This window comes from Loxodonta africana, chromosome 5 (genome assembly GCF_030014295.1).
Source record: "Loxodonta africana isolate mLoxAfr1 chromosome 5, mLoxAfr1.hap2, whole genome shotgun sequence".
Taxonomy (NCBI): domain Eukaryota; kingdom Metazoa; phylum Chordata; class Mammalia; order Proboscidea; family Elephantidae; genus Loxodonta; species Loxodonta africana.
In genome coordinates this window covers 103,914,507-103,926,868 of record NC_087346.1, presented here as the reverse complement: position 1 = coordinate 103,926,868, position 12,362 = coordinate 103,914,507, and the positions used below count along the sequence as shown (strand labels likewise).

At 44.4% G+C, this 12,362-nt stretch overlaps 1 protein-coding gene across 3 annotated transcripts in view; it reads left to right on the top strand.

Annotated features, from left to right (window-relative positions):
• The window catches only part of KIT (KIT proto-oncogene, receptor tyrosine kinase), a 104,056-nt gene that overhangs the window by 26,248 nt on the left and 65,446 nt on the right, over window positions 1–12,362 (top strand). The window contains exon 1 of one of the 3 annotated variants that reach the window (XM_064285791.1): window positions 6,329–6,630. The exons of the other annotated variants lie outside the window; for them this stretch is intronic. Coding sequence (XP_064141861.1) covers window positions 6,519–6,630 — 112 coding nt within the window. The 5' untranslated portion in view covers window positions 6,329–6,518. Of the gene's footprint in view, window positions 1–6,328; window positions 6,631–12,362 lie in introns of those variants that run through there. 3 annotated transcript variants of the gene reach the window in all.

Here is a 12,362-nt window from a genome sequence, read left to right as displayed (position 1 = left end):
AGGTAAAAACCAGCCCCATGGCTATAAAATGACATTTTGAAAGCGGAAACAGAAGGAAAAAACTATCCTGTCTGCCCACTGTGTGGGATGGAGGGGAAGGTACAATTTCCCTTATCTGACAGGCCCATTAAGAGTAGGACTCAGAATCTACTCACTAGTAAAGTGTATTGATTTACCCATTAGGGTGAAAATTAGCTTAAATATCTATTTATGTCAAGAATAATTTGTAGCATTTTTCAGAGCTAGAAAATCAGAAAGGCCTTTCCAAATGCAGATCACAGTTGGATATAGGGTTTTAAAAAAGTGTCTCAGCATTTGATTACATATATATATATTGTTGTTGTTAGGTGCCGTTGAATCCGTTCCGACTCATAGCGACCCTACGCACAACAGAATGAAACACTGGCTGGTCCTGAGCCATCCTTAAAATAATTGTTATGCTTGAGCTCATTGTTGCAGCCACTGTGACAATTCACCTCGTTGAGGGTCTTCCTCTTTTCCGCTGACCCTGTACTGTGCCAAGCATGATGTCCTTCTCCAGGGACTGATCCCTCCTGACAACATGTCCAAAGTATGTAAGACGCAGTCTCGCCATCCTTGCTTCTAAGGAGCATTCTGGTTGTACTTCTTCTAAGACAGATTTGTTCGTTCTTTCGGCAGTCCATGGTATATAGTCAATATTCTTCGCCAACACCACAATTCAAAGGCATCAATTCTTCTTCAGTCTTCCTTATTCATTGTCCAGATTTCACATGCATATGATGCGATTGAAAATATCATGGCTTGAGTCAGGCGCAACTTAGTCTTCAGGGTGACATCTTTGCTCTTCGACACTTTGAAGAGGTCCTTTGCAGCAGATTTACCTAGTGCAATGTGTCTTTCGATTTCTTGACTGCTGCTTCCATGGCTGTTGATTGTGGATCCAAGTAAAATGAAATCCTTGACAACTTCAATCTTTTCTCCATTTATCATGATGTTGCTCATTGGTCCACTTGTGAGGATTTTTGTTTTCTTTATGCTGAGGTGCAATCCATACTGAAGGCTATGGTCTTTGATCTTCATTAGCAGGTGCTTCAAGTCCTCTTCACTTTCAGCAAGCAAGGTTGTGTCATCTGCATCATGCAGGTTGTTAATGAATCTTCCTCCAACCCTGATGCCCCGTTCTTCTTCATATAGTCCAGCTTCTCATATTATTTGCTCAGCATACAGATTGAATAGGTATGGTGAAAGAATACAACCCTGACACACACCTTTCCTGACTTTAAATCACTCAGTGTCCCCTTGTTCTGTCCGAACAACTGCCTCTTGATCTATGTAAAGGTTCCTCATAAGCACAAGTAAGTGTTCTGGAATTCCCATTCTTTGCAATGTTATCCATAATTTGTTATGATCCACACAGTCGAATGCCTTTGCATAGTCAGTAAAACACAGGTAAACATCCTTTCTGGTATTCTCTGCTTTCAGCCAGGATCCCATCCGACATCAGCAATGATATCCCTGTTTCCATGTCCTCTTCTGAAACTGGCCTGAATTTCTGGCAGTTCCCTGTCAATATGCTGCTGCAGCCATTTTTGAATGATCTTCAGCAAAATTTTGCTTGCATGTGATATTAATGATACTGTTCTATAATTTCCACATTCGGTTGGATCACCTTTCTTGGGAATGGGCATAAATATGGATCTCTTCCAGTCAGTTGGCCAGGAAGCTGTCGTCCATATTTCTTGGCATAGACCAGTGAGCACCTCCAGCGCTGCATCTGTTTGTTGAAACATCTCAGTTGATATTCCATCAATTCCTGGAGCCTTGTTTTTCACCAATGCCTTCGGAGCAGCTTGGACTTCTTCCTTCAGTACCATCGGTTCCTGATCATATGCCACTTCTGGAAATGGTTGAACATTGACCAATTCTTTTTGGTATAATGACTCTGTATATTCCCTTCCATCTTCTTTTGATGCTTCCTGCATCGTTTAATATTTTCTCTATAGAATCTTTCACTATTGCAACTTGAGGCTTGAATTTTTTCTTCAGTTCTTTCAGCTTGAGAAACGCCGAGTATGTTCTTCCCTTTTGTTTTTCCATCTCCAGCTCTTTGCACATGTCATTATAATACTTTACTTTGTCTTCTTGAGACATCCTTTGAAATCTTCTGTTCATTTCTTTTGTTTCATCAATTCTTCCTTTTGCTTTAGCTGCTTGATGTTCGAGAGCAAGTTTCAGAGTCTCCTCTGACATCCATCTTGGTCTTTTCTTTCTTTCCTGTCTTTTCAGTGTCCTCTTGCTTTCTTCATGGATGATGTCCTTGATGTTATTCCACAACTTGTCTGGTCTTCGGTCACTGGTGTTCAATGCATCAAATCTACATTCAGGCGGGATATACTCAAGGTCATATTTTGGCTCTTGTGGACTTGCTCTGATTTTCTTCAGTTTCAGCTTGAACTTGCATATGAGCGATTGATGGTCTGTTCCACAGTCAGCCCCTGGCTGGCCTTGTTCTGACTGATGATATTGAGTTTTTCCATCGTCTCTTTCCACAGGTGTAGTCAGTTTGATTTCTGTATGTTCCCTCTGGAGAGATCCATGTGTATAGTCACCGTTTATGTTGGTAAAAGAAGGTATTTGCAGTGAAGAAGTTGTTGGTCTTGCAAAATTCTATCATTTGATCTCCGGCATTGTTTCTATCACCAAGGCCATATTTTCCAACTACTGATCCTTGTTCTTTGTTTCCAACGTTCGCATCCCAATTGCCAGTAATTATCAATGCATCTTGATTGCATGTTTGATCAATTGCAGACTGCATCAGCTGATAAAAATCTTCTATTTCTTCATCTTTGGCCCTAGTGGTTGGTGGGTAAATTTGAATAATAGTCGTATTAACTGGTCTTCCTTGTATGCAAATGGATATTATCCTATCACCGACAGCGTTGTACTTCAGGATAGGTCTTGAAACATTCTTTTTGACGATGAATGCAGCACCATTCCTCTTCGAGTTGTCATTCCCAGCATAGTAGACTATATGGTTGTCGGGTTCAAAATGGCCAATACCAGTCCATCTCAGCTCACTAATGCCTAGGATATCGATGTTTATGCATTCCATTTCATTTTTGACGATTTCTAATTTTCCTAGATTCATTCTTCGTACATTCCAGGTTCCCATTATTAATGGACGTTTGCAGCTGTTTCTTCTCATTTTGAGTCGTGCCACATAGGCAAATGAAGGTCTTGAAAGCTTTACTCCATCCATGCCATTAAGGTCGATGCTGTTTTGAGGAGGCAGCTCTTCCCCAGTCATCTTTTGAGTGCCTTCCAACCTGGGGGCTCATCTTCCGGCACTATATCAGACAAGGTTCCGCTGGTATTCAGAAGGTTTTCACTGGCTAATGCTTTTCAGAAGTAGACTGCCGGGTCCTTCTTCCTAGTCTGTCTTAGTCTGGAAGCTCAGCTGAAACCTGTCCTCCATGGGTGACCCTGTTGGTATCTGAGTACCGGTGGCATAGCTTCCAGCATCACAGCAACACGCAAGCCCCCACAGTATGACTAACTGACAGACATGTGGGGGATATATATATATATATATTAAACCTACTGCCCTTGAGTTGATTCCGACTCATAACGACCCCACAGGGTTTCCAACACTGTAAATCTTTATGGAAGCAGAGTGCCACATCTTTCTCCCACAGAACCGCTGGTGGTTTCAAACGGCCACCCTTACGGATATCACCCGATGACTTTAACCACTGTGGCAATAGGGCTTCGTGTATATGTATATATATATGTATATAAATTTGTGTATATATATGTACGTATGTATAATCATATACATACGTATTCCCATACCCCATTGCTCTTGAGTTGATTCTGACTCGTAACAACCCTGTAGGACAGAGTAGAACTGCCCCATAGGGTTTCCAAGGAGCGCCTGGTAGATTCGAACTGCCGACCTTTTGGTTAAGCCACCGAACTCTTAACCACTATGCCACCAGGGTTTTCTACACATAAGTATGTAAATGTGTAAATGTTAACCAGCCTATTCCTCACTTTGTTTCATTTGATGTGGAGGCTCAAGTTCACCTAGAGGTGCATTGAAAGAAAGATCTGGCAATCTATTTCCAAAAAATCAGCCATTGAAAATTCTGTGGAGCACAGCTCTGCTCTGACACACTTGGGCTTGCCATGAGTCGCCACTGGCTTGGTAACAACTGGGATAATAATAGAGCATAGGATTAGAACTAGTACTTCTGGTGTCCAGTGCTTTTTTGTTTCTGTTAAAGTTTTTGCTGTTGCCATCACAACCTCATTTCTCCTCCTGAAGCTAAGGAAATTGGCATTTTGTAGAATTCTGGGAGAACGTGATATGGTGATCAGTTAATACTGGAGTGTTCTGCACCCATACACACCCACCCTCTGTCACATGTGTCCAGGACAACACTTAATGTGAATGCAGCTTACATTCTCACAGGTCGCATTGCAAGATCTTTCGAGGATCTGGCTACACCCATCTGTTTCTGGAGTGGTCAGCCAGGATCTGCTTGGAGGCAAGACAAGCTCACACAGGGCCTTTTCTTTGTGCTTGGTCAGGCTCAGAGGTAAAGCTGGACTTCTACCAGCTTGGCCAGAGCAGCCTACCTTTGCCATTGCTTTTCTTGACCTGTTTCTTTTTACTTTGTTCTTCAGTTGTTCTTTAGGTTAAGGAAGTCAATGTTGAAAGAAGTCAAGAGCTCCCCTTCCCCCCTCCACTTTGCAGATGGTGAGGGCCTTCTTCTGGTGTTTATTGGAATGGAATCCTAGTGCTTCTTATCTATCCAGAAATCAAAACACGGAAATCTACATATTTACAACAGGATCTGGACTGGGCTATTGGGAAAAACCCTCTGGAAATGAGAAATTTCCTCCTCGCTGCTGCAGGGATGGATCCTAATATATTGTGCTTGTCAAATCCAGACCTTATCTGACTCCCCAAAGACCTACTTCATAGCGGCTGAGAAAGGCTTCCTCTCATACATATCTCTGTCTGAGATCAAAAGGGGAAGTCCTGCTTCCTCAAACATCAAGTTGTATTTTTCTTAGGATGAGTGAGTAGGGAAAATATTAAATTGTCCTGTGAAAGCTTTTGCTGGTGATGATTTATGTGCGTCTAGGAGAAATGTTGCAAAATAATAAGTCAAGAAGGGTCTTTTAGTTTTGAATGGTGTGGGTATCTTCATAGTTATTGTTAACTTGGTAAGAGGTAAAATCTGGGATTCAGACTCCTTGTTTAGGTCCTTATTCTAATTCGGTGTTCAAACAGTAATTAAAAAAAAATGTAGATGATTAATTACATTGTTTATATCTTAAAGAGAATCACAGCTATTCATTCTTGCCACAGACATTTGAGTATTTTCTATGTTTAGACACTGGATCTTCATAGGGGATTTATCTTGTTGGAGTTCTGGGTGGTGCAAACACTTAACGCACTCAGCTGCTAATGGAAAGGAAGGTTTGATTCCACCCAGAGCTGCTTCAGAAGAAAGGCTTGGTGATTGACTGACTTGCGAAAAATCGGCTCTTGAAAACCCTATGGAGCACAGTTCTACTCTGATACACATGGGGTCGCCCTAGTTCGGAATCGACTCAACAACAACTGTTTATTTATCAATTTTTTTTTTATCTTGTAATCCTAGATTCAAACACCAAACCAAACCCAGTGCCATCGAGTTGATTCCAACTCATAGTGACCCTATAGGACAGAGTGGAACTGCCCCACAGAGTTTCCAAGGAGCGCCTGGCAGAATTGAACTGCTGACCCTTTGGTTAGCGGCCGTAGCACTTAACCAGTACGCCATCAGGGTTTCCAATCCTAGATTATGGATCCTAAAATTTTAGAGTTGTTGGTTGCTTTAGACCACCTCCCCCCCTCTTTTTTCAGATGAGGAAACTGAGGCCTAGAGAACCTAAGTGACTTATCAGAGATCTCAGAGGCAGAACTTCTAGATGTCTCCACCAGTACATTTTTCTTCACCTCTCCTCACTAACTGCTTGAGAGCAAAAATACGGAGTTATGCATTTTGCCGGAAATGTACAGATATTAAATATCTTAGCAAAAGTTTGATAATTTTGCCTCTCTTCTCCATTCTGAGGAGAAAGCTTTGACAGATGTCATACCCTAAAAGGCATTTACTGGAAACTCGAATCTACTGCTACCAGATTCTCTTAGTATGATTCCTTAGAAGCACACAGAGCATTTAACATCTGCTTTGGTCTTGGGTGCGCTTTTTAAAAAGCAGCCTAAGGGCTTCTCCTCTTGCCACCAGATGGCACGCTTGTGAATCGGGAAACCAGCAGAAGCAATCCGTTGAGGGTTCAAATACAATGAAGCTTCTAGTTGGGCAATGTTGAGTGGAAAATCCTTTATAGCAGAGAATGAGGTCTGCATGATTTGCCCAGGGATCAGAAAAATAACAGCTAGAAAAGCAGAAAATGCAGACGCTACAGAAAAGGTGTGTGTGCTTGGCCCAGGTGATTTATAAGGGGTGGGTTTGTCCATGTGGTTAAGGCAGAAAATAGAGGCGCTCAGGAGGAAACTGCTCTCGGTAGCAGAGGCAGGAAGTACCAAAACCACCGGAGAATCCACCCGAACCGAAAGCCCACAGAAAGGTGAGCGGGTAGGGAGGTGGGGTGGGGGGTGGCGCAGCCTGCTTCTGCCACCCCGGCGAAGAGCACCCCCATTTTTGGTGGGACATCCTCTCTAGCACTGGGGAGCCTTCTGAACCACTTTTCCTCTTTGTGCCACAGAGGTTTTCCTGAAGAGTGTGCCCAAAGAAAGGACGGTTTAGAAACAGTGTTTTCTTTCACCTTGCCTTTGGTGCCCTCAAGCCTAGAATGGGGCCCTTGCTTCTGGGTGCATTCATCAGGCCCCGGGGTCAGGTGAGCCCCAGGCATGTCTGCTTAGGCACGCCCCCCCCACCCCCAGTTTCTTCTTTCTCTATGGCTAGCTGCTTCTGGAAATGCAACCCCCCTAACTCTTTATTCTGCATCCTTTAGGGGGTGCCCTGTGTCTTCTTTCTACCGTTAGCCCTCTCCTCCACATACTCACTGACTCCAGGGATTCTTCCTCCACTGCCCCCGAGGGACACCAACTGGCCCCGGGACTGCTGCTCTGCCAACAGCACACGCAGGCTAAGGCTCCTCTTCACTCAGCCCACTACTACCACACCGATGTCCACGTTCCACATGTCGAGATGCTGTTTTCATTGGTGTGCGGTGGGCCTGGATGGCAGTGGAACATTTGAACCATATAGGAGCTATATGGTTCTTTATCCCTTCTCACCACTGTCGCTGACCAATCCTGTTCATTGGACACTTTGGGACTGCTTCTCTATTCTCCTGCACCTCTACCTACTGCCGTGCCCTCAGAGATTCTAGTGTCCATTTAGAAGGCACTCTGCTCTGTCTAGTCTCGAAGTTTCTGGTTCTCCTTTACCAGTTGAATAACTGTCATCTCTGTCCTACTTCAGATGCCTTGGGTCTTGTCACATCCTTCTTGGCCCCCTCTGTTCTTGGTACTCTCCATTCTCTTTCTGGGTGATTTCATGGACACTCCTGGTTACCACTCCTGTGTGTTACTAAGTAAGACTCCAGAGTATGCCTTGCCCCGACCTCTCTAATTTCCAGGGCCTTCCAGCTGCCATCTGCTGGTCTCACAATTTTTCCGTATCTGTTGGTGCCCTCTCTCCGTCCCCTAAGCCAGAAACATGGATGCCTTCTCATTCTTTTCCCTTCTTCACTGCCCACTTCCAGCCCATCCCAAGGCTGCTTATTACTCACCCAGGAGATACCCATCTCTCCTCTGGGCCCCCACCTTCCCTGGTTTATGCTGTTACCATCTCTTGCCTGGATGACTGTACTTATCCCCTAACTGACCTCAGCTCTAGTCCTGTTCCCCTCAGCGCCACCCTTCCCTGTTCCCAGAGGGTCCCTTAAAGCACATATCACACAGAATCTCATACGGGCCATCTTAGAACCCCTCAGGGGCTCCCATCAGGGCAGGCTTACCCCTTCACCCAGAGAAAGGAGGCCCGGCTGGAGTCCTGCCCTCAGTCACTCTCTAGCCTCTCATATCTTGATGCTGCAGTGCTTCGGACTGACTTGCGATTCCTCAGCTCAGCACACACTTGAATAGTTCTTGCTTCTGTGGCATTTGCTTTTGCTGTCTCCTCCTTTGTTTGGCCTTTCTTCTCTTCTACCCCTCAGCCTGTTCAGTCTAGTCTTTATTCTGAGCTGTGTTTGAGTCCCTGGGTGGCACAAACAGTTAGGCCCTTGGCTACTAGCTGAAAGGTTGGTGGTTAGAACTCAGAGGTATCTTAGAAGAAAGCCTTGGCAGTCGGCTTCCAAAAGGTCACCTGTGGAGCACAGTTCTACTCTGAAACACGTAGGGTCACCATGAGTTGGAATGGACTTGACTGAACTGTTTTTTTTCTTTTGGGGGGGGTTGTTGTTAGCTGTCTTTGAGTAGACCCCTGACTCATGGCAACCCCATGCTTGACAGAACAAGTCGATGCCTTGTCTTGTGCTGTGCCATCCACATGGTCAGTTTCGATGTATTGTGATCCATGGGCTTTTCATTGGCTGACTTTTTTGGAAGTATATCGCCAGGTCTTTCTTCCTAGTCCTTCTTAATCTGGAAGCTCCCCTGAAACTTATTTGGCATCATGGCAATGCACAAGCCTCCACTAACAGATGGGTGGTGCCTGTGCATGAGGTGAATCAGCCAGGAATTGAGCTCAGGTCTCCCACATGTAAGGCAAGAATTCTACCACTGAACCACCACTGAGGAATCCTTTTCTGAGTCCTCTGCCCTTGTCCACCCACTTGTTCCCCAGGTCAGTTCTGATAATACCCTGCCCTGTGGTTTTGCCTACACTGGCTTCTTTGTATGGTAATTACCTATCTAAGTCTGTCCCCTCCCACACCAGCTTTTTCAGGGGAGGGGCTCTTAGTCCTCATTGTACTCCTGACCCACAGCCCCACCCATGACAAAGGGTGGGGGCTCAATTACCATTTCATCAATGAAGGACAACTTTTCTGTTGTCCGCATTTTGTTATGGATCCGACTTTGTTTGCCACCGATCACTAACACTCCTAGCTTTGTTTTTCTGCCCTGCAGTTCCCTGCCGTCAATTAATTCACGATCTTTAGGCTAACATTTCAATATATTTAAAAAGCTGTTTTTTGTTATTTGCGACTTCTAACTTTCAAAAGGCTGGTCATTTTGCAGTGGTATATTGCTATTGCTTGAAACCCTAGGCTGTTTTATATCTTGAAACAGACTTGTATAATCACTAAATATCCTGTACCTAACGTGGTGCTGACAGCTAGGATGCAGATAGAAACTTTTTCATTTTTATTTTTAAAAGCTTAGCAGAAACTTGCATTGTACCAAGGAATTGTGTTCTCAGACCCCGGACATAGGAATATTGCAGTCAAAGACTTCGGACAATAAGGAGATCATGTCAACCTCACAGTTACTTATTATTTACCTCATGTCTAACCCTGAGTAAACAAGCCCTGATGGCCCAATGGCTAAGCAGTGAGCTGCTAACCAGTTTGAACCCACCAGCTCTGCAGGAGAAAAGACTTGGCGATCTGCTTCCATCAAGATTCTAAAACCTATGGCAAACCGGTGGCCACCAAGTCTGTTCTGACTCAGAGAGATCCTACAAGACAGAGTGGAACTGCCCCATAGTGTTTCCAAGGCTGTAAATCTCTATGGAAGCAGATTGCCACGTCTTTCTCTCGCAGAGCAGCTGGTGGGTTCGAACCACTGATCTTTCGGTTAGCAGCAGAGCGCTTTAACCACTGCACCACCAGGGCTCCTAGGAAACCCTATGGGGCAGTTCTCCTCTGTGCTGTAGGGCCACTATGAGTTGGAACTGACCATAAACCTGGAGATTTTACTGATGGGTTCTACCTAGGTAAGTACTTTCATCTCTACTGTCAGAGTTAAGAATATACCTGAACTCTGTTTTACCCAGAAAATCCTGTTGGAGAAAGGAGAATTTTGAATCCCTGTGCAATCCATTTAGGGCAGCTCTTGTCAGACTCGTCCATGGAGGAGCTTTTAATGATTGGGGGTGTTAGGGCTGGGTAGAGTGTTTGGGAGCATATAGTTGTCAGATATGGAACTCTAGTGGCAATACGGTTAAATGCTCAGTTGCTAACCGAAAGGTTGGCAGTGCCAACCTACCTGGTGGCTTCCCAGGAGAAAGACCTGGTGATCTGCTCCTGTAAAGGGTGTTGTTGTTAGGTGCCGTCATCTTGGTTCTGACTCATAGCAACCCTATGTACAACAGAATAAAACGCTGCCCAGTCCTGTGCCATCCTCACAATCCTTGTTATGCCTGAGCCCATTGTTGCAGCCACTGTGTCAATCCATCTCATCGTGGCTCTTCTTTTTCGATCATGACCCTCCACCAAGCATGATGTCCTTCTCCAGGAACTGGTCCCTCCTGATAACATGTCCAAAGTATGTGAGACAAAATTTCACCATCCTGGCTTCCAAGGAGCACCCTGGCTGTACGTCTTCCTAGAAAGACTTCTTCATTCTTCGGCAGTCCATTGTATATTCAGTGTACTTCACCAACACCATCATTCAAAGGCATCAGTTCTTCAGTCTTCCTTATTCATTGTCCAGCTTTCTCATGCATATGAGGTGATTGAAAATATCATGGCTTGGGTCAGGCACACCTTAGTTTTTAAAGTGACATCTTGCTTTTTACACTTCAAAGATTACAGCCTAGAAAACCTGTGGGGCAGCCTAGAAAACCCTATGGGGCAGTTCTGCCTTGTCACATGGGCTCTCTATGCATCAAAAATCAACTCGAGGGCACTCAGCAACAACCACAACAGTTGTAAGTTAGTTCAGTTTTTTTGATAGCTCATGTGTTTTCCCCCTGAAAAATACATTTGAATTTCATCTTCCATTTTACAATAGCCAAAGCCATTTTACAACACGTAAGGTAATATTTTAAAAAACCAAACCAAATCAATTGATGACAAGTTGATTCTGACTCATGGTGGCCCTATGCGTTTCAGAGTAGAACTGCGCTCTGTAGGGTTTTCAATGACTATGGTCTTTCAGAAGTAGTTCACCAGGCTTTTCTTCTGAGGTGCATCTGGGTGGACTTGAGAACCTCTAACTTTTTGAGTAGCAGCTGATAGTGTAACTGCACAACTCAGGGACTCCAAAAGTATTATTGAACGTGTTTACAATGATTTATCAGTGAAATTGACCATCAAGAAAGCTTGCAAGCAAACACCCTAGTTTGGAGAAGCATTGCTGCACAGGATGATGTCCTGAATTATCTAACCATTCTTCTCCTGTTCTGCACTTTAACATTTCCTATGCTGTAGTTTTTTTTTTAGTCCTGGTGCTGCAGTGGTTAAGAGCTGGGCTGCTAACCAAAGAAGGGGTCAGCAGCTTGAATCCACCAGCCACTCCTCGGAAACCTTGTGCAGCAGTTCTACCCTGTCCTGTAAGGTCCCTATGAGTCAGAATTGATTTGACAGCAAAGGTTTTTTTTGTTGTTGTTTTTGTTTTATGCTCTAGTCGTTCCTTTGGAGACACTGAGGTGGTGCATGGTTAAGCACTCAGTTGCTAACGGAAAGGTTGGAGGTTTGAGTCATCCTAGAGGTCTGGAAGAAAGGTCTGGCCATCTACTTCTGAAAAGTCAACCTTTGCAAACTCTGTGGAGCACAGTTCTATCTGACACACCTGGAGTCACCACAAGTCGGAATCTACTTGACAGCAGCTGATTTTGTTTTAGTCATTCATTCACTCTGCACTTCCCAAGCACTTTCTGTGTGCCTGGAACTCTGAGGCATTGAGGCTGTAGGGATAGATATGGGCCTTGCTTTGGATTCTGAGAGCTCACCGTTGAGGAGGGTAAGGTTTTCCTGTAGAATAACCTTTCCTAAATCACCATACACCTTCACCCTTTGAGAGCTTATGCTCACGTACAAACATACATACAAAGGCTTCCTGGCTCAGCTGTTGCGGACCTTCCCCCGGGTCCTTTTGTGGTCCTTCTAGTCAGAATAATAGCTGCTTCCTTTGAACTCTGTGGCATGTTCATCAGCATTAAGTATTATTTTATTTGCCTTGAGCCTGTCTCCTACACAAGACTGTAAGTTCCCCGTCAGCATCTAGTTCACTACTGTAGTAATAATTACACAATAGATGTGTGCGGAAATGAAAGACTTTTCAATGACGTTACAGTGGCATGGCCTTACTGCAGTAGAATGTAGACAGTTCTGGGATCCTCCATGGTGTGGCTTCCTTTAGTTTGTGTGGGTGATCAAGAGTTGATTTACAGTCACAGTGCCATTGG